Genomic DNA, 26,444 nt, shown 5'->3' with positions numbered 1-26,444 from the left:
ATGGATCATGGATCCTTTAATGGATCATGGATCCTTCAGTGGATCATGGATCCTTCAATGCTTCTGCAGAAACGATGGGCAGGAGCGTGGGGGACAGGATGGGGACAGTGCCACCAGGGCCACCCGGGCACAGCAGTGCCCAGCAGTGGTGGCTGCAGCTTTCATGACCCCACAGTGGCATTTTAAACCAATCATCCCAAAAAGCTGCTGGAGAACTTGCCAGGAGCTGTGTTTGTGTGGCAGGGCCCCGTGGGGACACTCTTCCAGGAGCAGCTGTGGTGATTTTGGGGGTCAGGGAAGGGAAAGGAGGGGATCCCTGCACTGCAGGTCGGTGTCACCATGGCTGTCACCCCTGCAGCACCTCTCACAGCCCTGCTGGAGCAGAGAGGGGATTTGGCTCTGTTGGCTCCCAATTCCCTTTTCCCTGTGGGGGGTTTGACTCCCCAAACACGAAGCTGTGTGCCCACCAGCCACTCCAGGCTTTCAGAGGAGCTTTGCTCCCAGATTTCAGCTCCTGTCCCAGATCAGCTGGGCTGGCCCAGGTGAGGGGGACAACACAGATTTGGGATAATCATTCCTCACTGGATTGGTTTGAGCTCTTGTCCTTTTAAAGGTAAACCAGGCTCACTGTGGGGGTGGGAACACGAGGCACAATCTCCACTTCAGGGCTTCATCTCCCACAGGGAGAGATCCCCCAAGGGAGGCAGAGCTGCCCTGAGGGACCTGGGGGGACAGGAATCACCCCAGGGATGGCTTGGGGACATCCCAGAGCTGGTGAACACCTGGAGATTTGTGTTCAACCCCAGTGGGTTCTCATATAATGGAATACCAGGATGGTTTGGGCTGGAAGGGACCTTAAAAATTTACCAGTGCCACCCCCTGTCCCCATGGCAGGGACACCTTCCACTGTCCCAGGCTGCTCCAAGCCCCAGTGTCCAACCTGGCTTGGGCACTGCCAGGGATCCAGGGGCAGCCCCAGCTGCTCTGGGCACCCTGTGCCAGGGCCTGCCCACCCTGCCAGGGAACAATTCCCAATTCCCAATATCCCATCCATCGCTGCCCTCTGGCACTGGGGCCCATTCCCTGTGTCCTGTCCCTCCATCTCTTGTCCCCAGTCCCTCTCCAGCTCTCCTGGAGCCAGTTTAGTGCCTGCAAGGGGCTCTGAGCTCTCCCTGGAGCTTCTCCAGGTGAACATTCCCAGCTTTCCCAGCCTTTTCTCACAGTGCAGGGCCCCTGTGGGTTTCTCCAAGGAGACCCAGCCCTGGTGTCCCACCATTCCCACTTTGGTGCCTTTTTGGTGCTGTCCTTTGGAGAACCTGTAGGAGGTTCTGCTGACCTGGGTTGTGTTGGATTCTGCTGGGAATGCACTGGGAACGTGCTGGGCTTTTCCATCCTGTGATTCTGGGAAAGGTGGATCAGTCTGAAGGAGATAAATCAGCATCACATTGCACAGGAGGCAAAAAAAAATAAAGGAATAATAAATAAGTGAGGATAAAAATTGGGAGGGAAAAAGCTGAGGGAGGGAGGAGGTGCCTCCACACCCGTTGGCATCGGCTCCATCCAGAGGGGATTGGGGATGGCAGCTGCTGCTCTGCTCCCTCCTTCAGACAGCTCCTGAGCCCTGGGTGTGCCACAGGCACTGGAAACCTGTCCTGGCTGGGGGCCTTGAGCCTGAGGGGGAAAGAACAGCCCCAAGTGTTCATTTTGGTCAAAAATCCTGGGGCTTGGGGTGTCTTTGGAGTTCAGAGCTGACTTTGTGGAGGATCCTGTGAAGTTCAACATTCCCTGGTGCCCTCCTGCCCCATCACTGCTCATCCCACCAGGCTGAGCTGAAACTTAGACTCAGCTCAAGATCAGAGGCTTAAGGAGGAAGTCTCATGTGCCTGGAGCTGGTTTAGAGTTGGATTCTCATATCCCTGGACCTGGGTTGTGTTGGATTCTCCTGTCCATGGGTTGATTTTGGATTCTCCTGGACCTTAATTTCACATTTATAACAATTCAGAGGGTTTTCCCTTCCCACTGAGCTCATGTCTCTGTTGTCACTGGGAGGGTGGCACAGGATTGATTTTGGATTCTCGTGTCCCTGGACCCATCTTGATTTTGGATTCTCCTGTCCCTGGGTTGATTCTGGACTCTCCTATCCCTGGGTAGATTTTGGATTCTCCTGGACCCAGCTTGATTTTGGATTCTGCTGTCCCTGGGTTGATTTTGGATTCTCATATCCCTGGACTTGGGTTGATTTTGGATTCTCCTGTCCCTGTCCCTGGGTTGATTTTGGGTTCTCCTGGACCTGGGATGTGCTGGATTCTCCTGTCCATGGGTGGATTCTGGATTCTCCTGGACCTTAATTTCACATTTATAACAATTCAGAGGGTTTTCCCTTCCCACTGAGCTCCTGTCTCCGTTGTCACTGGGAGGATGGCACAGGGTTGATTTTGGATTCTCATGTCCCTGGACCCATCTTGATTTTGGATTCTCCTGTCCCTGGGTTGATTCTGGACTCTCCTATCCCTGGGTAGATTTTGGATTCTCCTGGACCTGGGTTGTGCTGGATTCTCCTGTCCATGGGTGGATTCTGGATTCTCCTGGACCTTAATTTCACATTTATAACAATTCAGAGGGTTTTCCCTTCCCACTGAGCTCCTGTCTCCGTTGTCACTGGGAGGATGGCACAGGGTTGATTTTGGATTCTCATGTCCCTGGACCCATCTTGATTTTGGATTCTCCTGTCCCTGGGTTGATTCTGGACTCTCCTATCCCTGGGTAGATTTTGGATTCTCCTGGACCTGGGTTGTGCTGGATTCTCCTGTCCATGGGTGGATTCTGGATTCTCCTGGACCTTAATTTCACATTTATAACAATTCAGAGGGTTTTCCCTTCCCACTGAGCTCATGTCTCTGTTGTCACTGGGAGGGTGGCACAGGATTGATTTTTGGATTCTCGTGTCCCTGGACCCATCTTGATTTTGGATTCTCCTGTCCCTGGGTTGATTTTGGATTCTGCTGTCCCTGAGCTAATTCTGGATTCTCATATCCCTGTACCTGGCTTGACTTTGGATTCTCCTGTCCCTGGGCTGATTTTGGATTCTCCTGTCCCTGGGCTGATTTTGGATTCTCATATCCCTGGGTTGATTCTAGATTCTCCTGTCCCTGGGCTGATTTTGGATTCTCATATCCCTGGGCTGATTCTGGATTCGGCTGTCCCTGGGTTGATTTTGGATTCTCCTGTCCCTGGGCTGATTCTGGATTCCCCTGTCCCTGGGTTGATTTTGGATTCTCCTGTCCCTGGGCTGATTTTGGATTCTCCTGTCCCTGGGCTGATTTTGGATTCCCCTTTCCCTGGGCTGATTTTGGATTCCCCTTTCCCTGGGCTGATTTTGGATTCCCCTGTCCCTGGGTTGATTTTGGATTCTCCTGTCCCTGGGCTGATTTTGGATTCTCCTGTCCCTGGGTTGATTCTGGATTCTCCTATCTCTGGACCTGGGCTGGCATTCTGGGCTTGGATTGCCCTGGGAGTTATTGAGGTCTCTTTAAACCTGGAATTTTACAGGATTCAAGGAAAAACTCCATGAGCAGGGCTTTGATTTGCTGAGGGGATGAAGGAGAATCTCCTGGGCTCATTCCCAGGAGCCTTGGCCGTGTTCTCACGGGCCCAGGTGGGGCTGCTTGCCCTCAGAGCTGAGAACTCTGATCTTTGTGGAACTTGTATCTTGGCCTTTCCTCAGGAGCCTTCTCTCCCATCCAGCCTGTCCTGGATGCTCTGGGGCTCCCGGGACACCCTCAGAATCCCAATGGGAGCTCTGGTGGTTGAGAGTGGCTGTTGCCACGGCAACGCCTCACTCAGCTCTGCTGGTGAGGGAGGGAGTTGATGATCTCCAAATATTTGCATAATAATTTCAGTGTGCTTGGAATTCAATCCCCTCGGTGCTGCCTCTGGGCTGGGCTCTGCCAGGGAAGGAGCTCCAAGGGAATTCCAGCCCTGGAGGGGGACATGGGGTGGGAAATGGATTTCTAGAAGGTTCTCAGAGCCTGGCAGAAGGCCCAAACAATGTGCATCCATATGCAAGCTTTGAAATAAGAAATACTAACATAAAAATACCATAAAATACAACAAATGTTACTAAGAGAAAACTAAAACTAAAATAATAGTTTCAAAAACAGCCTTACAAATAAGACTAAATACTTTAAAGGAATAGAACTATGAAAGATACATTATAATAAGACTCACAATAAGTAATTTTAGATGATTAAAACATCTACAATATAATATAACAAAAAACAAATAAACCAAAAAATACATATAGGATATTATATTATACTATAGTATAGTACATATAGTATGTTATAGATACTATATATATGTATATTGTATGTATATTATATATACTATAATATAATATACCATATTATATTATATTATATTATATTACGTTATATTATATTATATTATACATAAAGTATATTATAATTAGGAAATAATCAACTTCTAATTAGAAGAGCGTAAATTATAACATCTATATTATCTCACCCTTCTCATGAGACTAAAAGTATAATAAAATTTTATTTTATAAAAATAAAATAAAAATAGAAATAAAATAAATAAAATAGAATAAAACTAAAACTAGAATAAAAAATTTTAAAACCTCTCAGTTACCCCATCTCTAAGTGGAAATAAGAATATTATCTGACAGTCCCTGGTTTTCAGGGACAAAGGGATGTGGGCAGAGGGAGATCCATGGGATGGGAAGAGTTGGGTTTTCCCTTCCCACTGAGCTCCCTGTCACTGGGAGGGTGGCACAGGGAATTGTGTATTATTGTCACAGTTTTTAATGAAGGGACGGGACTGCTTTGGGGCTAGGAAGGATTTATTGCTCAGATAAACATCAGACTCATCAGTCTCAGAGGCTGTGAGTGTCTGCTTTGAGCAGCCAGGTGTCTGCTAAGGAAGGCAGGAGCCTCCCCTGAAATGGAAAATGTGAACCCCCTCCCTGCAAATTATTATAAATTTGAAATTAAGGGGCTCTCAGGAAAAAATATGGGAGGAAGAATAACAGCTCTTTATTAGGGAAGAAAATAAAAATAAACAATGCAGTTATATAGGGGTCTCCTCCAGCCAGGTCTTATGAACTCCTGGAGATCTGTATCACACCCGAGATAGCTCAGTCACCCCAGATGGCATCAAATCAGCAGGATGGCTTCTGTGGCAGTGTTGGAAACAGAAAAGTTTTAATAAAAGGCAAAATGATAAAACTCTTTACAGAGAAAAACCAAGCCAGGGCAAGAGGTTCTTGCTCTTGGTAGAACACCCCACAAAAATGATTATTGCCTTTGTTTTCTTCTTTTTCTAGTGAATTGCTTAGGTGGGACCTTTTGGCTTCTGTCTAATTGGCTATCCTTAAGTTTGAGGTTAATTTTTCAAGGTCCTATGAGGTGTCTTTTCACCTAATTGAGGAGGGAAACTTCTGGGTTTTTTCCTTTTTAAGGAGACAAAGGATAGTTTGGTCACTCTGTCAAAAGGGGACACATTCCTACAATGCAGCAAACCAACACTGATAGAACCCAGCCTGACACCCTGTGGGTCAGGCTGTTGGCACAATCCCATTGGAATTGTGGCTCAGCCCTCCTGCAGTGTCAGGGCTGGTTCTGCTGGAGCAGGATCCTGGAGAAAGGTGCAGTCTCTGCCTCTGAAGAGCCAGTGAAGAAAGTTGCTGTGGTGTTCCCAAAGCTCAGATTGTATCCAGGTAGGAATGCTTGGCTCCTCCCCTGGGCAGAGCATCTCCCCATGGGATGATGGAATTGGATCAGCCCTGCAGGGACACTCAGTGGCCATGGACAGAAGAGATCTCCTGGAGGGAGGATCAGGTATCCTGGCTAATTCAGGAATTCTGGCTAATTCAGGAATCTTAGCTAATTCAGGAATTTTGGCTAACTCAGGGAATTCTGGCTAACCCAGGGAATTCTGACTAATTTAGGGATCCTGGCTAATTCAGGAATTCTGGCTAATTCAGGGAATTCTGGCTAATTTAGGGATCCTGGCTAATTCAGGAATTCTGGCTAATTCAGGAATCCTGGCTAACCCAGGGAATTCTGGCTAATTTAGGGATCCTGGCTAATTCAGGGAATCCTGGCTAACTCAAGAATTCTGACTGGTTCAGAAATCCTGGCTAATTCAGGAATCTTGTCTAGTTAATTCAGGAATCCTAGCTAATTCTGGGAATTCTGGCTAATCTAGGGATCCGAACTCAGGGAAAGGGAATTCTGGCTAATTCAGGAATTCTGGCTAATGCAGGAATCCTGGCTAACCCAGGGAATTCTAGCTAATTCTGGGAATTCTGGCTAATTCAGGAATCTTATCTAACCCAGGGAATTCTGGCTAACCCAGGGAATCCTGGCTAACCCAGGGAATTCTGGCTAATTCAGGGAATCCTGACTAATGCAGGAATCTTGGCTAATTAATTCAGGAATCCTGGCTAATTCAAGGAATTCTGGCTAACTCAAGAATTCTGACTGGTTCAGAAATCCTGGCTAATTCAGGAATCTTGTCTAGTTAATTCAGGAATCCTAGCTAATTCTGGGAATTCTGGCTAATTTAGGAATCCTGGTTCACTCAGGGAAAGGGAATTCTGGCTAATTCAGGAAATTCTCGCTAACTCAGGAAATTCTGTCTGGTTCAGGAATTCTGGCTAATTCTGGGAATTCTGGCTAATTCAGGGATCCTAGCTAATTCAGGAATCCTTGTTAATTCAGGGAATTCTGGCTAACTCGGGGAATCCTGTCTAACTCAGGAATCCTGGCTATTTCAGGGAATCCTGGCTCTCCTCAGGAAAAGGGCCAGGACATTTTAGGTGACCCCAAGCAGCCCCTTAAGGTGCCCCTGCCTTGGGTGGGCTGATCCAAGAGCAGATTTTCCTATTCCATAAAAACCAACGACTTCTCCTGGCCTGAGCCCCTCTGGGTCATTCCTGCCCCAGGTCCCTTTTATTCCCATTTTCAGGAGGATGAACAACACTGAGCCCCTGGGTTTGGGGGATTTTCCCAGTTTTTGCTGCCTGGGAATGCCCAGCCTCTCCAGGAAGCAGGATTGTCCCTGTGCAGCCCAGCTGGGATGGTTTTTCCCAGCTGATTTTTAACCAAAACGACTTCTGTGGGAATTCCAGCCAGGAATTCCTGCCCAATATCCCATCCATCCCTGCCCTCTGGCACTGGGAGCCATTCCCTGTGTCCTGTCCCTCCATCCCTTGTCCCCAGTCCCTCCCCAGCTCTCCTGGAGCCCCTTTAGGCCCTGAAAGTTTCTCTGGAATTTCTCCTCTCTGGAATTGTCCCAGAATTTTGTTCAACCAAAGGCTGCGAGCACAAATCAAACGCAGGAAAATCCTTCCAGGGCTGTGGATGCTTCAAAAGCCTCCTTCAAAAAAGAAAGAAAAAAAGAGAAAAAAGCCCCAAATTCAAGGGAATGTTCATCGAGGGCAAACCTGAAGGAATCCAACACCTCTGGCTTTGGGAATCTGGGAGAGCTGAGATAAGGCCCTGAAAATCAGGGGATGAAGCATTAAAATGAAATCTGCATTTCCAGCTTTCCTTGGAGCTTTGTTGTTCTCAAATGCCCACAGCTGAAATAGGAGCCCTCAAAATAGCAGGAAAATGTGGGAAAACATGGGGGAAATATGGGGAAAATATGGGAAAATGTGGGAAAACATGGGGAAATATGGGAAAATGTGGGGAAGCATGGGAAAATATGGGAAAAACATGGGGAAACGTGGGAAAATGTGGGGAAACATGGGAAAACTTGGGGAAACGTGGGAAAATGTGGGAAAATATGGGGAAACATGGGGAAACATTGGGAAGGCATGAGGAAACATGGGAAAACATGGGAAAATATGGGGAAATGTGGGAAAACATGTGAAAATGTGGGAAAATGTGGGGAAAACATGGAGAAATGTGGGAAAGCGTGGGGAAAACTGTGGAATTTGGGGTGGTGCCAGCAAGGTGAAAAAGTCTGGGGCTGTTCCCTGTCCCAGGAACTCTAAAGGTGTTTGCAAACTCTGGATTTTTATTCCTGCTTTTTCCAAGCACTGGGAGCGAGGCCTGAGAGCCTCAGGTGAGGTTTGGGGGTGCTCTGGTTTCCCTTGGGAATCATCCAGGCCATTCCCTGATCCCAACCCTTCCCTGGGGGGCTCAGTTTCCTTCCTGGAGGAAGCTTGGAGCATTTTAATCAATCCCAGGGAGTCCCCAGGAGATCTCAGGGCTGGAAAAAGCTTTGGAGATAAAAGTCTCTTCCAAAGGCTCATTACATTTAATTGGATTAATCCCTTTAGCTCAGGGATAATCTTTTGCTCCCATTTTGTCCGGTTGGTGCTTGAGACCTCCCAGGTCCTTCCCAAGGGCAATTCCTGAATTTCTGGTGCTTAGGAGGGTGTAGGATATGGGTTTCCACTCCTGGGGAAGAGTTTTCCACTCCTGGGAAGGGTTTTCCCTCCTGGGAATAGGTTTTCCTTTTCTGGAAATGGGTTTTTTCTCTTGGGAATGGGTTTCCCTGCCTGGAATGGGTTTTTCTCTCCTGGGAATGGATTTTCTCTCTTGGGAATGGGTTTTCTACTCCTAGGAATGCATTTTTCCCTGATGGAAATGGGTTATCTCTCCTGGGAGTGGGTTTTCCACTCCTGTGAGGGGTTTTCCTTTTTGGGAATGGGTTTTCCTTCCTGAGAATGGGTTTTCCCTGCTGGGAATGGGGTTTCCACTCCTGGGAATGGGTTTTTCCCTCCTGGAATTGGTTTTCCCTCCTGGGAAGGGTTTTCCACTCCTGGGAATGAATTTTCCTTCCTGGGAAAGGGTTTTCCTTCCTGGGAATGGATTTTCCGCTCCTGGAATGGTTTTTCCCTGCTGGGAATGGGTTTTTCCTCCTGGGGATTGGTTTTCCATTCCTAGGAATGGGTTTCCCTGCTGGGAATGGGTTTTCCCTGCTGGAGAGGCTCTGGAGGAGTTTTCCTTGTGCTGAGCTGCAGCAGGACCTGGCAGTGCTCTCTTACACCAGCTTTGCTTGGGGCAGCTCTGGAGGAGCAGAATCATCTGATCTGGAATATGAAATAATCTGTTCTGGAGGAGCAGAGAATCTGGTCTGAAAAGGGAAAAAAATCTGCTCTGAAAGGACAAAAACTCTGCTCTGGAATATTAAATAATCACCTCAGGAGGAGCCAAGAATCTGCTCTGGAGGAACAAATAATTTGCCCTGGAGGAGCAAAGAATCTGTTCTGGAATATTACACAATCTGCTCTGGAGGAATAAATAAACAGCTTGGAAAGAGCAAAGAATCTGCTCTGAAGGACAAACACACTGCTCTGGAAGGATAAAGCATCTGCTCTGAAGGAGTAAATCATTTTCTCTGAAGCAATAAATAATCTGCTCTGGGATACTAAATAAGCTGTGCTGGGGGAGCAAAGAATTTGCTCTGAAGGGCCAAAAAGATCTGGAAGAAAAAATAATCTGATCTGGAGGAGTAAATAATTTGCCTTGAAGGAGTAAAAAATCAGCTTTGGAGGAGCAAATAAACAGCTCCAAAGGAATAAAGGATCTGCTCTGAAGGAACAAATAATCTGTTCTGGAATATGAAATAATTTGCTTTGAAGGAACAAATAATCTGCTCTGGAACATGAAATAATTTGCTTTGAAGAAACAAATAATCTGCTCTGGAATATGAAATAGTTTTCTCTGGAGGAATAAATAATCTGCTCTGGAGGAGGAAAGAATCTGCTCTGGAGGGACAAGTCACCAGCTCTGGAATATGAAATTCTCTGCTCTGAGGGAAGATCTGAGCTGCCCCAGGGCTCCTGCTGGGCTCCCTGGAGGAGGCAGAGCTGGGAAGGGCTCAACTGAATTGGGGGGGAGAAAATGGGTCTGTGGGGGTGGGGGGACCCAGCTGGGGACAGAGAGGGACAAGGCAGGGGCAGGGATGGATCTGGTGTGGGAAAGGCACCAAATCCAGGGATTCAGCCTTTTCCTGGTGTCCCACCATGGAGAGAGGGAAGCTCATCCTCCCTTTGGGGACAGCTGGGGACAGCCCCTCAGAGGGACCAGGGGTGGCCTTGGGGCCTCCCCAGGGCTGTGGGGACAGTGGGGCACCCTGGGGACAGTGACAGGAGCCACAGGCGGCCTGTGCTGACCTGGGCCCCTCCCTGTGCTCCCTCAGGCCACACTGCCCAACCTCCCTCCTGTCCTGGCCCAGCAGGGTGTGGGCTGGGACAGGGCTGGGGACAGTCCTGGGACAGGCTGGGGATGGGGACAGTCCTGAGACAGGCTGGGGATAGTCCTGAGCTGGGACAGGCTGGGGACAGTTCTGGGCTGGCACTGGGGACAGTCCTGAGCTGGGGCAGGGGACAATCCTGAGCTGGGACAGGCTGAGGACAGTTCTGGAGTGGGAGCAGCAGGAAGGGAAGAGCTTTGTGGGTGGAAAAGTCTCTTTTCTGTCCCTGCAAGCTCAGGGTGAGGGAAGGAGAATGGGGCTGTCCAGAGGGGAGATGGGGGAGAGGGATTTGATGTTAACCACCCCAAAATGGGCCAGGCAGGGGGGGCAGAATTCCTGTCTTTGTGAGGAAAGATGGCTTGGAATGCAGGGTTATGGAATTGGTCAGGTTGGGAAAGTCCTCTGAGATGAGTCCAGCATCTCCCAGCACTGCCAAGGCCACCACTGGCTCCTGTCCCCAAGTGCCACTTCCAGCTGGATTTACATCCCTGCAAGGTCAGGGACTGCCCCACTGGAATTTCCTCAATATCAGCCCGAGGCTGTTTCCTCTTGCATGGAATCCATGCCTGGAGAAAAGGGCTCTGAGCCAGCTCTGCCCTCCCTGGGGCTCTGCTCACCTCTGACCCACCAGGGCACCTTCAGCTCCCTTGAGATTGTCACTTCCAGGGAAAGATCCCATCTTCCCTGTTCTACCCACGTCCAACATCTCCCCAAACCCAGTCTGGAGCCAGCCCCAGCCTGGTCCCAGTGGGGATGCCCCAGTTTGCTCCTCCAGCCCCCAGAGTGTTCCCCTGAGGCTTCCCTGTCAGAGCATCGGGGGTAGGACGGTCAGGATGGACGGAGATGAGAGATCCCTGGGGCCAGGTCAGGAACTTGGGGTTTATTGCAAAGGGCCTGGGTGCAGGGCCCTGCTGGGAGCTGCCAGGCACAGCTCAGAGCAGGGCTGAGAGAAGAGAGGGGGAGAGAGGATGAGAGGGTGAGAGAGTAAAAGGGCAAAAGAGCAAAAGCTTAAGAGAGCAAGGTTCTCGTTCCAATACAATAAATCTTCTTCTGTGCTGAATATTCTAATTCTCACTCACCAATCTACAAGATACAAATCCTATAGCATTTCCATACAGCCTATAAGAATCATTACATTACCATACTGGGTTACATTTTAAACCCTAAAAACTCCTCTTTGGGCCCCTTCTGCCAAGCTGGCAGGGTCTGCTCTGACCCTTGGGCCTGTCTGCAAGCAGAGGGTGTTGTTCCATCAAAAGGGGATCACCTTCAGTCCAGCCACACCATTGTTTTCCAGTTGTTCAGTAACTGAGGGATCTCAAAGCTTGCTTTCATTGCAATCTCACTGATAGTTTCCATATTCTCAGAATCTTTTGCCAGGCAATCATATTTGTAAGGCTTTCCTCTTTCATCTTCCCCAACACTTCCCCCATCATTTTTCAATCTTTTCCTCCAAATCCTGCAGGTCCTGCAGACTCCCTGGAATTCCAGGCTGGAGCAGCTCACAATGCACATCCCAAGGGATGTCAGAGCTGATTCTGAGGGGGAAATTTCCAAGCCCCTCTTGATTTGCACCCTCAGCTGGGGCTGGCTGCCTGGAGATGGAAGGGTTGGAGTCAGTATCCTGGGATAACCTGTTCCAGTCTGCATCCTTTGTTTTCCCCACTGTTTTTCCTGCCAGTGGAAATGTTCTGCTCCCGTCTGGTGTTTGCCTGGGAATATTTATAGAGAGGATCCGGAGCTTTCCCCTCGCCAGACACAACCCAAGCTGTGCTGGACTCCTCCCAAATCCCTCCTTTCCTGCTCCTCTTCCCATCCCAGCCGCTCTGGGATGCTCCTTTCCCTGTCCCCATCCATCCCCCCTGCCCTGTGACCAGAGCTGGGGTGGCATTTCCACTGCCAGGGCTCCTGGAGCCCCTCCCGTGGGGTGTGGGCACCTGGGAAGGTGCATTTGGGAGAGGAATGGGGTGAAATCCAGACTGGAGCCACCCCACCCTCCAAAACTCCTTAAAAAGGGATTTTCCATCTCAATAAGGGATGGGTGGATGGATCATCACCATGGTGATGGTAAGGATTGATGGTCAGCTCTGAGGTGGCCACAAGATGAGGAATTCCCTTTTTGTCTCTCTTGGAAAATCCACCTGGATTCAGCTCTGCCTCGTTCTTATCCTTTGCTGGATTTCACCTCCTGCTATTTTCTCTCCCCATTCCTTGAAAACCTTCCAGTGCCAGCCCTACCATTTCCTACCCCGATTCCCATCAGCCTGGCACTGATGGATATTTTGGTTTATTTTCCCTCCAGCTCAGTTCCAGCAGCCTGAGCTGCCTGGAGGTTTCCCAGGCTGGTTGGGAAATCCTGTCCCTCCTGCTGCCCCCAGAGCTGGGAATGCCCTGTGCGTGCCACCAAAACTCACTACAAATTTTCCATATTTCCATTTATTTATCCATAAAATCCTCCATAGCAGGGGTGGCAGGAGGGGACAGGGCTGGGGGGACACCTGGGGACAGTGAGGGACAAAGGGAGGGAGGTGCTGCAATGCTGAGGGATACAGAGAGGGAAAATCCTTTCCTGGAGAGGAGAAGCTCCAGGGAGAGCTCAGAGTCCCTTGCAGGGCCAAAAGGGGTTCCAGGAGAGCTGGAGAGGGACTGGGGACAAGGCATGGAGGGACAGGACCCAGGGAATGGCTCCCAGTGCCAGAGGGCAGGGCTGGATGGGACATTGGGAGTTGGGAATTGTTCCCTGGCAGGGTGGGCAGGCCCTGGCACAGGTGCCCAGAGCAGCTGGGGCTGCCCCTGGATCCCTGGCAGTGCCCAAGGCCAGGTTGGACATTGGGGCTTGGAGCAGCCTGGGACAGGGGAAGGTGTCCCTGCCATGGCAGGGGTGGCACTGGACGGGCTTTAAGGCCCCTTCCAAGGCAATCCATTCCAGGATCCTATGATCTCCCTTTCATCCATAACAAAAACTGCCTGGACCCTTGAACATCCCAGTCCCATCCATCCATCATCCATCCATCCATCATCCATCCATCCATCCATCCATCCATCCATCCATCATCCATCCATCCATCCATCCATCCATCATCCATCCATCATCCATCCATCCATCCATCCATCCATCCATCCATCCATCATCCATCCATCCATCCATCCATCATCCATCCATCCATCCATCCATCATCCATCCATCCATCCATCCATCCATCCATCCATCCATCATCCATCCATCATCCATCCATCCATCCATCCATCCATCCATCCATCCATCCATCCCAAAGGGGCAGCAGCTCTGCCAGGACCCCTCCTTATCCCTGGGAATTCTGCTTCCCTCCAGCAGCCAGATCCAGCAGCAGCTTTTCCCTGTTTATTTTTCAGGCTCTTTCAGGGGAAGCAGTGAAGCTCCTGGAGGGGGAGGGATGAACAGGATCTGCTTCTGTGCCTTTCTGAGCTGTTTTCCCTTATTTTGATTTATTTGGGATCATCCCAGTCCCTGGGGGCAGCAGCTGAGCAAGACTGGCAGATGGGTGACACCCCCGGCTCTGGATGCTGGGAGCATCCCTCCCTCCCTCCCTCCCTGCAGGGAATCTCTGCTCCTTCCCCAGCCCCTGCTCCTGCCAGCAGCTCCTGAGGTGTGAGGATGGCTCTGGAGATTCTGGCTCTGCTCCCTCACTGCCACACATGGTTCCCAAGGGATGCTGAGGTGGGAAGGGATTTTTATTCCCTCCCCAGCATGGAGAAATCATGGAAGCAGCATCCCAGGAGCATCCCTGCCTGCCCTGGGATGGCCCCACCCAGGAGAGCAGGTTATGGGACACTTGTTCCCTCGTTTTCATGATTAAAAATTGAGTTTAATAGGGAAGAGCAAGGAGGTGAATATTAAATTCCTGGCTCCTGCTCATCCAGCAAAACCTTTCCCAGCCAGCTGGAATCCTGGTGATTTCTCCTGCTCCTGGATTATGTAAGGAGCTTTTTAATAAAATTCATGGAGCTCTGGATCTCCTGGCTCTTGTCCCTCCCGTGGTCACCCTTCACTGCCACATGTGATTCCCAAGGGATGCAGCATAGAGCAATTGTGGGAGCAGCATCCCAGGAGCATCCCTGCCTGCCCTGGGATGACCCCCAGGAGAGCAGCTTCCCAGACATTTGTTCCCTCCTTTTAATGATTAAAAGTTGAACTTAATAACTTAATTAATTAATAGAACATGAGCGAGGAGCTGGAATATTGAATTCCTGGATCTTGCTCTTGCTCCAGGAAAACCTTTCCCAGCCTGGGGCTGGAGTCCTGGTGCTTTCTGCTGCTCCTGGATTATGTAAGGAGCTTTTTAATAATACCCATGGAGCTCTGGATCCTCTGGCTCTCCTGCCTCCTCCTTTCACTGCCACACGTGATTCCCGAGGGATGCTGAGGTGGGAAGGGGATTTGTATTCCTTGCTCATGGAAGCAGCATCACCTGGCAGGAGCATCCCTGCCTGCCCTGGGATGACCCCAGGAGAGCAGCTTCCCAGAGTTTATTCCCTCTTTTCAATGATTAAATAGGAGTGAGGAGCTGGAATATTGAATTCCTGGATCCTGCTCATCCAGCAAAGCCTTTCCCAGCCCTGGGCTGGAATCCTGAGGCTTTCTCCTGCTCCTGGATTATGTAAGGAGCTTTTTAATAATATCCATGGAGCCATCTGGCCCCAGATTTGGGATGCAAATGCAATGTGTTCCCTAAAAATAGCACAGCGGCTCCATGGGGTTGTACAACACCTCCTGCTCCTCGGGAAGGGAGGGAGCTGGGAGAGGAGGGAGCAGGGAAAAACCTCTTCTCCAGGCTGGGGAGGAGCTCTGGAGTCCCAGCTCCTGCCCCTTCCCACTCCATGACCCAGGGATGGGGTGGAAGGCACCCAAATAAACGCAAAGTGGGAGATAAATCAGGAATTTCTGCAGGGAGGCTTTGAGTCCCAGCCCAGGGCAGGTGTGGGCTGGGGTTTGTCCTGGATTTTTTTCCCAGTTGATGCTGTAGGAATTCCAGAACCATGGAATGCTTTGGGTTGGGAGGGGCTTTAAAGTCCATCCACTGGGCAGGGACACTTTCCCCTATCCCAGGTTCTCCAACCTGGCCTGGGACACTTCCAGGCTGGAATTCCAGAGGGAAGCATTGGCTCCGTGCCCTCATCCCTTGGGATCAGACTGCAGAGACCCCTTTGCTTCTTTCCCAGCTTTTGCTCCCTCTGAGTCTCCTTCTTTTCCTGGCAAATCCATTTTTCCTCCTCTCTCCCATTCCTGCCGTGCCCTCTCCCCAAAGCAAAGGGAAATGACAGCAGAGGTGTCATTCTGTGGTGACAGCTGGGATGACTCCACACCACCCTGGGCAGCCCCTTCCAGGGCCTGACCACCCTTTCCATGAGGGAATTTTCCCTGAACCCGACCTGAGCCTCCCCTGACACAGCCTGGGGCTGTTCCCTCTCATCCTGTCCCTTTTCCCAGGAGAAATCCCCATCCCTCAGCTGCCTCACCCTGTCTGGGAGCTGTGGAGTCAGAAGTTCCCCTGAGCCTCCTTTTCTCCAGGATAGATTTATTCCCTTGGATCCAGCCAGGCTGGGCTCCCCCAGACCCCACAGAGCCCCCAGGATGTCACCCCTGCTGTATCCCAGGGGAGCAGCCCCTTTTCCCAGGTGGATGTGGCAGACAGATCCCTTTTATCCACCAGGAAATTTCTTGTCCCTGATTGCTCCCAGAGCTCAGCCCACAGCAAAAACACCCCCAGGACAAATCTGGAGTGAGTGATTTTCCCTGGAAAAGCTGTGTGGCCTCAGCTGGGATCAACATTCAGATTCCAGCTTCTCCTCCCTGTTCCCAGGGAATTGAAGCCCCATTTCCATGGAAATCAGAGCCCTCTTGGGGCAGCCAAACTGGTGATACTGGTGCCTTCACAACTCCACGTTTTCCCAGGGTGGGATTGCAGCTCCTGCTTTCTTGGAGCCATGTTTCCATGGCAATTGGATTTTTTGTTTTAATGTATATGCCTTGGTTTGAAAAGCCAGGTGTCTGCTGAGGGAGGCAGGAGCCTCCCTTGAAATGGAAAATATAAACCCCCTCCCTCTGAATTGTTATAAATTAGAATTTAAGGGGCTCTCAGGCAAAGAGATGGGAGCAGGAATAACAGCTCTGTATTAGGGAAAATAGAAATTAAAATGCAGTGATACAAACCAACACTGCCAGAGTCAGAGCAGTCCCTGTCCCCTGTGTGTCAGGGGGTGGCACAGCCCCATCCCATGGGGGCTCAGCCCTCCTGCAGTGCCAGCTGTGGCTCTGCTGGAGCAGGGATCCTGCACAAGGGGGGAGTTTTCCTCTGCAGCTCCAGGGCTGCTGCAGATGGGCCTGGGCTCCCTCTGGCAATGCAGGGCAGCAGAAGCTGCTCCTCTGGCAATGCACTGGGCAAAGGCTGCTGGGCTGTCCCAAAGCTCAGATTGTACCCAGGTAGGAATGCTTGGCTCCTCCCCTGGGCAGAGCATCTCCCAATGGGATGATGGAATTGGATCAGCCCTGCAGGGACACTCAGTGGCCATGGACAGAAGAGAATTAATAATTAATGGCCCATGAACAGAAGAGATCTCCTGGAGGGAGGGTTGGCTGTGGGAGAGATAAAGAAAATGCCCAAAGAACAGCAGAGAACTGCCCCAGCTCTGACAGATGGGGACAGAACACACAACCCAGCCACACCTTGCATTTCCAGCCTAAAACAGTGTAAAGCTTTGTTTGGGAAAAATGTGAGCGTTGGGAGTTTGGTCAGGACTCCTGCCTGGATAAGGAGGGGTTGGAGGGGCAGGAGCCTCCCTGGGAGCACAGGGAGCATCCAGGGATCCCCTGCTCAGCAGGGCCTGGGGGTGACCTGAGGACACAAATCCAAGTCCTGCTTCCCAGAATAATGAGGAATGTGAGGAATGTGTAATAATGATGTGTTACTCTTCAGGTCTTATGAGTCTCAGAGAATCTTTCACACCTGAGATAGCCCAGCCACCCCAAATGGCATAAAATCAGCAGGATGGCTTCTGAGGCAGTGTTGGAAACAGAAAAAGTTTTATTAAAAGGCAAAATAACAAAGCTCTTACAGAGAAAAACCTGAGCCAGGGGCAAGAGGTCCTTGCTTCTGCCAAAACACCCACAAAAGCAATTATTGTCTTTGTTCTCTTCTTTTTCTAGCTAATTACTTGGGTGGGACCTTTTGGCCTCTGTTCAGTTGGCAGCCCCAGGTCTGAGGTGAAGTCCCACAGGTCCTATGAGGTGTCTTTGTACCAAATTGAGGAGAGAAACTTCTGGGCTTTTTTCCTTTTTAAGCAGACAAAGAATAATTTAGTCACTCCATCCACAGGGGACACATTCCTGCAGGAGGATTTGGGGAATCTTGGGGTTGGTGGGAACAGGGAGCACACCCAGAGCAGCTTCTCAGTGCTGGGAATTCCTGCCCTTCCCAGGGGTCACACAGGAGGTGAAGAGGTGCCTGGGAAGCAGGGGAGCTCTGGAAGATGGGGAATTCTGGAAGATTGGGGATCCTTGGAAGTTGTGGGAGCTCTGGGAAGAGGGAATCCCTGGAAGAGGAAATCCCTGGAAGGTTGGAGATCCCTGGAAGGTTGAAGATCTCTGGGAAGGTTGGAGATCCCTGGAAGGTTGGAGATCCCTGGAAGGTTGAAGATCTCTGGGAGGGTTGGAGATCCCTGGAAGGTTGGAGATCCCTGGGAAGGTTGAAGATCTCTGGGAAGGTTGGAGATCCCTGGGAAGGTTGTGAGAGCCCTGGAAGAGGAAATCCCTGGAAGGCTGGAGATCCCTGGAAGGTTGAAGATCCCTGGAAAGGTGGGGGAGCCCTGGCTCACCGTTTCCATGGTGATACCAAGCAAAGGATGCTGGAAATCCTCAGGATGATCTCAGCATCCCACAGCATTCCCGGGCCATGTCTGGCCCCTGCTCCAGGTCCTTCCTTCCCGAGGAACACCAGGAATCCTGGGCCCAGAGTGCCCTCCAGGGATGCACATCTGGGCTCCCTGCCAGATGTGGCTCCTGGGGCTCACCCTGGGCCCCTCCTGGGGTTTGGGGGTGCCTGGGGGTGGGAAGAGCCCTTGGAATTCCTCGGGATGTCGTTCCTGTTTTACAGAAGGGAGACTGAGGCCCAGGACAGTGAAACCTTTCCCAGCTCTGTTCCCTCTGTCCAGAGCAGGGAAGATTTATGGGAATTAACTGAGGAATTCCTAGATGGAGCTGTGGGGGACCTGCTTTGGCTTTCTCTAAACAGGAACATCCCCCCTGGAGCTGCTGGCTGGGGATGACAATTCCAGAGCTGGGGATAACAACTCCAGAGGATAACAATTCCAGAACTGGGGATAACAGTTCCAGAGCTGGGGATAACAATTCAAGGACTCAGGATAACAATTCCAGAGCTACAAGATGATGATTCCAGGGCTGCCAGGGCTACAGAATAACAATTCCAGAGCTGGGGATAACAACTCCAGAGGATAACAATTCCAGAGCTAGAGGATAACGACTCCAGAGCTGGGGATGACTATTCCAGAGCTACAGGATAACAGTTCCAGAGCTGTGGGATAACATTCCAGAGCCAGGGAATAACAATTCCAGAACTACACGATCACAATTCCAGGACTCAGGATAACAGTTCAGAGATGGGGATGACAATTCCAGAGCTACAAGAAAATAATTCCAGGGCTACAGGATAACAATTCCAGAGCTGTGGGATAACAACTCCAGAGGAAAACAATTCCAGGACTCAGGATAACAATTCCAGAGATGGAGAACAGCAGTTCCAGAGCTGGGGGATAACAATTCCAGAGGTACAGGATCACAATCCCAGAGCTGTGGGATAATAATTCCAGAATTAGGATCACAATTCCAGGACTCAGGATCACAATTCCAGAGCTCCAGGATAACAATTCAACAGCTGGGGATAACAACTCCATAGGATAACTATTCCAGGACTCAGGATAACAATTCCAGGGCTACAGGATAACAATTCAACAGCTGGAGATAACAATTCCAGAGCTGGGGATACCAATTCCAGAATTGGGGATCACAATTCCAGAGCTGGTGATAACAATTCCAGAGCTACAAAAGGATAATTCCAGGGCTGCCAGGGCTACAGAACAACAATTCCAGAGCTGGGGATAACAACTCCAGAGGATAACCATTCCAGAACTACAGGATCACAATTCCAGGACTCAGGATAATATTCCAGAGCTAGGGAATAACAATTCCAGAGCTACAGGATCACAATTCCAGGGCTACAGGATCACAATTCCAGAGCTGGGGGATAACAATTCCAGGACTGAGGATAACCATTCCAGAGCTGGGGATAACAACTTCAGAGCTGGAGATAACAATTCCAGGACTCAGGATCACAATTCCAGAGCTGTGGAATGAAGCTCCAGAGGGTAACAATTCCAGGACTCAGGATAACAATTCCAGAGCTGTGGAATAACAACTCCAGAGGATAACAATTCCAGAGGTGGGGGATAACAGTTCCAGAAGTGAGGAATAACAATTTCAGAGCTGGGAATGACAATTCCAGGACTCAAGATAGCAATTCCAGAGCTGGGGGATAACAGTTCCAGAGGATAACAATTCCAGAACTACAGGATCACAATTCCAGGACTCAGGATAACAATTTCAGAGCTGTTGATTACAGTTCCACCAGAAGCACCTCCCAGCTCCAGCTGTATCCTCATTTCCCCATAAATCAGAGCCAGGATCAGCTCTAGCTGTTCATTCCCAGGGGGAATTGGATGTGTTTGGACAGGGCCAGGCAGGGTGAGAGGGAAGCTCCTGGTTTTTGGCAGCACTTGGGATTTTAATTCCTGAGTTTTCGGGGATGAGTTTGATCCCAGCTCTCCTGGAACTCCCTGTAGAGTTTTCCAGGGATGCTCTTCCCAAAAAAGTCATGGAAATGGAACAGCAGGAGTAAGAGCTGAGCTTCCCTCTGCAGCCAGCTGGGAGCAGGTGCTGAATTAATCCCAGCTTTAATTCAAGCTCCTTTAATCCTGCAGGGGAAAGAGCAGCTCAGGATTTGTTGGGAGACCCTGCCCTGGGAGCAGGAATGGATTTAATGAGTGGGAAAATGCAGTTCTCTTGGAATTCTGGGTTATTCCCAACCTGGAATGCTCTAAAACCTGAATTTCCAGGCTAGAATGAAGGAAGGGGTTGGGCTTCCCCACATCCCAAAATAAGGCTTAAAACTGGGACATGCCAAATCCCAAGGGATTTGGATTGATTTTGAATTTATCTGGCCCAATCCAAAGATTTCAGTGTTATTTTTCCCCACACTGATGGGTGATTCCAAAAAAATGGGCTCAGGATTCATTGGGAGACTCTGCTGGGTGCAGGAATGGATTTACTGCAGTTTCCAAGGAATATTTTTTATTATTCCCAACCTGGAATGGGCTATAAACTGAATTTCCAAGCCCTGAGAGTGGGGCTGGGGATAAATGAAGTGTTTCCAACATCCCAAACAAGGTTAAAAACTGGGAGGTGCAACCCAAACCCCAAGGGATTGGGATTGGTTTTAGTTTCTCTGAGCAAATCCAAGGATTCCAGGATTATTTTTCCCCACGGTGATGGTTGTTCATAAAAAATGGGAAGAGCAGTGGCTCAGCCCCAGAGGTCCAGGAGAAATTCCCAGAAAAAGCCATTCTAAATGATGCTAAAATTGGAAAAAAAATGGAAAAAAATTGTCAAATTGGCAAAAGAAATTGTCAAGTTGTCAAAAACTCCTAAAATTGGAAATATGAATAAAATCATGGCTGGGATTTTTCCCTGGGATATTCAGAGCCCTCTCCAGTGTCAGGGGTTGCCACGGAGCCCTTTGGGATTTGTTGTGTGTCCAGGGAAAATTCCTTCAGAAATGAATGGCCCCAAACACAGATTTTTGGTGCTGCTGGTTCCTCCCTTTTCCCACAATTCCAAGAAATATTTAATCCCCACTAAAGCTCCTGGATCCCAGCATGGGTGTGGAATGTTTAGGATGCAGTTTATGAGTTCTAATCCAGGCATTTCCAGCCAAGCTGGGCTTTTAACTTGCCTCTCCTGGCAGCAAACAGGAATTTTGGAAGGAATCGATTTTTTATAAGAAGGGACAATTTTTCCAGGCCAATTCCATGTTTATTGTTTCATCCTTGTGCAGGAGAAACAGGGAAAGCTGCCTGGGGTTGGCAGCTCCTCTAAGAAAATCCTGTTTATTTTGTTTTCCTGGGTATCATCACTGATGGAATTCTGAAATTTTGGGGTTCAATCCCAAAGTTTTTTCCATGCTGTGGCCCTTCCCTCTCTTTCCATGTACGCCACTGGCTTCATTCCAGGATTTCCCATTTGAAATTCCAAATCCTGCTGGTTTTAAGATTAATTTGGATACCTGCAGGCTAGACCTTGGTATGGATGGACAGGGATTTACCCATGAACAGACCCCTGGGCATGGGAAATCCATGGAATTCGAGCTGGGGCAGGTGCAGAAATGGGCAGAGGAGTTTTGGATGGAAAATATTTCAGGAAAATTCCTGTTGCCCAACAAATTAAACTAAATAGGATTTTTTTCATCTGAGGTGTCAGAGAATTAGTGAGGGAAGCAGATGGAATCTCCTCCAGAGTGCTGGAATGGGATCAACACCCAGCAGAGCCATGGGGGTGGGATGGGACTGGCAGGAGCGGGAAAATGGGATGGGAATTGGGGCTGGGAAACCTGGGGGGAGCTTGGGAAGGGCTTGAGTCTGGCCTGGAATGGGATTTGGGCAGCTGGGGCAGACCCTGGGACACTATGGGGCTGTGGAGATGGGGTTGGGATGGGGTTGGGATGGGATTGGGATGGGATTGGGATAGGATGGGGATGAGGGTGGGATGGGATTGGGATGGAATTGGGATGGGGTTGGGATGGGATTGGGATGGGATTGGGATGGAGTTGGGATGGGATTGGGATGGGGTTGGGATGGGATTGGGATGGGGTTGGGATGTTCTCCATCACCAAAGGCATTTGAAATGAGCTGGCAGGGGTTTGTTCCCAAAAACTGTGGGAATGTGTGGTTTGGGGCTGGGTTTTCCCAGGAGGTGACAGCACTTTCTGGCCTGGAGTCTCCAGAATTCCAAACTCCTGGATCAGCCCTTGGCCATGGCTTTGCTGAACTGGGAGGTGACACCTTGGAGGGGCTGGAAGGGAGGGGATCCAAGCACTGGGATGCTCCCGTTTGTCCTGGCAAATCCCAACGTAAACCCATCCCACCTGTGGGGTCTCACTGTGTTTGCCTTGGCAGCTCCTGGGTGAGCAGGGTCTGTTTAGGGAGGATTTTGGGAAGGAATTCCTGGCTGGGAGGGTGGGCAGGCCCTGGCACAGGGTGCCCAGAGCAGCTGGGGCTGCCCCTGGATCCCTGGCAGTGCCCAGGGCCAGGTTGGACACTGGGGCTTGGAGGAGCCTGGGACAGGGGAAGGTGTCCCTGCCATGGCAGGGGTGAAACTGGGTGGGGTTTAAAGTCCCTTCCACCCCAAACCGTTCCAGGATTCCATGATCCTGTGGGAAAATCCTCTCGGGAGAAGGCAGCAGATCCCTTTGCCAGCACAGTTAAATCCTGAATTCCTGAGATCCACAAAACCTCATCCAGAGTCTCCTCACTGTCCCCTTGTCCCCTGCCCGTGTCCTCCCACCGCTCTCTGTGCAGACCCTGGAGAAGCAGCTCCAGAGCTGGGAATGGCTGGGATTCCCAAGGTTCTCCCAGAGCTGTCAGAAATTGAAATGCACAATGAAATTGTAGGAAAATGCTACAGGATAGTGGGAGGCTGAGGAATGATTCATCCTCCAACTGAAACTCCTCAGATGTGGAGGTGGCACTGCTGGCCACCAGCGTGGATCCAGAGCCAGGAATATTCCAGGTTTAGGTCAAATTGGGCCTCGTTAACAACTTCCTCTGTTAGTCCTTATTCCCAGATGGAGTCTGGGGTTTGCTGGGGTGTGGGAGCAGCGGGAATCCCCAGGAGAGGAGGTGACACCGTGGCTGTGTGGGGACAGGAGCCCACGGGGCTGATCTGAGCTCATCAGTGCTGTTTCCAAAGCCACTCTGGGACTTTTGTCCACTCGTTTTAGTAGAACAGAGGGACTGACCTCGAGTTACTCCACATGGATTTGGTATGTGGGAACCTCCCATCACCCCGAGCTCTGATGTGTGCCAGCCCAAAAGGCTTTTCCAGCTTGGAGCAGCTGCCAAACCCAAAATTCCTTGAAATTTTTGGACATTTTTAATGTCATTTCATGACCAACATTCCCAAGTGGCCTCGGGCTGTGCTGGGGATGGACAGCAGAGGGGCATCCATGAATTCATGAATCCAATACTGGAGCCCTCCTGGAGAGTGGGAACAGCTCAGGTTGGGGAGGGAGGAGCTGGTTTGGTTTGGTGATGTGGGAATGTCACCAAAGTGTCCTGGAACCAAATTCCAGCTGGAAAGGGGAGGTTTTCTCCTGGTTTCTCTTCCTTGGAAGTTCAGAGCAGGCTGGAGCTGCTGTTCCAGGGAGGGGGAACTGGGATCAGGATCTGGGGATGCTCCTGGTGCCGATGGGAGGTGATTTGGGATGAGGCCCAGGAATGGTCTGCTCCTGGCAAACCCTGCTGCTGGATCTCCTCCCTCAGTTGCCAGGGATCTAATATCCAGGTGGGAACATTCCAGCTGTTCCTGAGCTCCTTAACCTCCCCCTTCCCTTCCAGAGGAGACGACGTTCGAGGCCGGAGTCAAGGTGCAGATCCACAGCCAGTCCGAGCCTCCCTTCGTGCAGGAGCTGGGATTTGGGGTGGCCCCTGGATTCCAGACCTTCGTGGCCACCCAGGAGCAAAGGGTAAGTCCCAAATTCCTGTTCCATCCCAGGATCCCTCCGGGGCTTCCTGGGAGAGGTTCCTTCTCCATAATTGATGCCCCTTGAGATGCAGCTCCATCATTAACAGGTGGTTTTTGATGCCTTGCTTCAGATTTCTTGGGATGAGGGCAGCTTTTCCAGGTTATCCCTCATGGTTATTCCAGAGTCCTGCATTCCCACAGTTCCTTAAAGTCCCACAGTAATTCCATCTCCAGGATGGATTTCATCCCTGGTGACTTCCCTGCTTTGCTCTTCCATGGGTGGAGCTGAGCTGTGGCAGCTCCAAGTGTTGGGTCCTGTCCAACCCACTGGGGTTTTCCCGGAAAAAAACACATTCCAGGGATATAAAAAGAGGCAGGAGGACAGAGTTTCCTGATGGAGAACACTGGGAATCTTTCAGGTGACACCAAAAAATCCACATGATTGATGGCAAACTCTCCTGGGATACCTGGGAATCATTGTCTTACATGGATCCCAGCAGTGACACATCCAGATGGATGCATGGATCATGGAGGATGGAGGGATGGATGATGGATGATGGATGGATGGGGGATGGATGGATGGATGGATGATGGATGGATGGATGGATGATGGATGGATGGATGATGGATGGATGGATGATGAATGGATGGGGGATGGATGGATGGATGATGGATGGACGGATGGATGGATGATGGATGGATGGATGGATGGATGGATGGATGGATGGATGGGGGATGGATGGATGGATGGATGGATGATGGATGAATGATGGATGGATGGATGGATGGATGGATGGATGGATGGACAGGGATGGATGGATGATGGATGGATGGATGGATGGGGGATGGATGGATGGATGGATGATGGATGAATGATGGATGGATGGATGGATGGATGGATGGATGGGGGATGGATGGATGGATGGATGATGGATGGATGAAGGATGAATGATGGATGGATGGATGGATGATGGATGGATGGATGGATGGATGGATGGATGGATGAAGGATGAATGATGGATGGATGGATGGATGGATGGATGGATGGATGGATGAAGGATGAATGATGGATGGATGGATGGATGGATGGATGGATGGATGGATGGGGGATGGGCAGGGATGGAAAGTGCTGGACAGGGCATCATGAGGTTCCTGATGCTCAAAGATTTTGGGAACAGCTCCTCAAGTCAGACCCACCTGGCAGCTCCAGCAGTGATTGAAAAGATTTGCCTTCCTTAAAAATCCCATCCTGAGCAGGATTTTGGAGCAGGGCTGGGAGCTGGAGCCTGCAGAGAGGATCTCAAGGGCTTTGGGTTAAATTGGTGCAAATTCCAGGACTTTGCTGCAGCTGCTGAAATCCTTCCCCACCCCATTGCCAGCACTGCCTATTCCAATATTTCCATTGAAAAATGAGAATTCCATCCAGAACATCATCCAGGTGAGAGAGGGGGGAAAACATTCCTCCCCAAATCCCCCTTCCATGTGGGAGATGTGGAGGACAGAAGAACAGATTTAGGGACTCTCAGCTCCAGGGTGTCCCTTTTTCCAGGGGTTTTGCCAGAGTTTTGGGAGAGGAAAGGGCTCATTCCTGGGATTTTCTGACTGGTTTAAAATCATCTGAGGGCTCCAAAGCCTTTTCTCAGGAGAGCTGGAGGAATCTCCAGCATTCAGCTCCCACCCCAATCCCTCTTCTTAGAAAGTAATTCTTAACCTAATTACAGCCATTTATAACTTCCTCTAATTAATTATTAGTCTTTAGGGACCTTGGGCTTCCCCCACCTTCCCAATATGCAGCTTTTATTCTAATCCCTGATTTAGTCTGGGTTTTTCCAACTAAATCTCTCTTCCTGTGCTGCTCCTTTAATAAACCAGAGCCGAAGGTGGAACAGCTCCAGTAAATCCCCCAGGAACTGAGCCCAGGCAGTTATTGGGGTCCTGAACCCAGAGTTTTACACCCTGGGCCATAAAACAAATGATCCTGCAGCTGGAAAAAAAAACAGGAATAAAGAAAAAGTGGAGCTGATTTCCCATCTTCCAGCTCAGAGCAGCCTTGGGGAGTTAAAAGCTCTTTTCACAGAGATAAAAAGTGTGGAGTGGGGAAGATTTGGAATGGTGGGAGCTGTGGATCCTCTGTGGGAGAGAATTTGGGGTGTGGGGGGTTCATTCCTGGCTCTGAAATCATTCCCTGTGGCCCTGCTCAAATCCCTCCCTTCTTTCCCCATCCCACTCTGGAATCAGAGCATTCCCTGGCCTTTGCTCCCTGATTTTCTGCTTTCCCAGGGCTGCAGCTGCTCAGCACCAGTGAGGATTCACATCTTGGGACCGGGGCATAAATCCTGGCTTTCCACTCAGAGCTTCCCCA

At 50.2% G+C, this 26,444-nt stretch overlaps 1 protein-coding gene across 3 annotated transcripts in view; it reads left to right on the top strand.

Moving 5' to 3' along the window:
• The window catches only part of LOC139601444 (acid-sensing ion channel 2), a 499,686-nt gene that overhangs the window by 456,511 nt on the left and 16,731 nt on the right, over positions 1-26,444 (top strand). For all 3 annotated transcript variants that reach the window (XR_011682917.1, XM_071450541.1, XM_071450542.1), the window contains exon 3: positions 23,956-24,083. Coding sequence is in view for 2 of the 3 variants with exons in the window: in XM_071450541.1 (XP_071306642.1) it covers positions 23,956-24,083 (128 nt within the window). In the remaining variant the exon portion in view is untranslated. The remainder of the gene's footprint in view (positions 1-23,955; positions 24,084-26,444) is intronic.

This window comes from Agelaius tricolor, unplaced genomic scaffold (assembly GCF_023055355.1).
Source record: "Agelaius tricolor isolate 1412-34295 unplaced genomic scaffold, bAgeTri1.0.p SCAF_31, whole genome shotgun sequence".
NCBI lineage: Eukaryota > Metazoa > Chordata > Aves > Passeriformes > Icteridae > Agelaius > Agelaius tricolor.
This window is presented reverse-complemented; position numbering and strand designations above follow the sequence as displayed.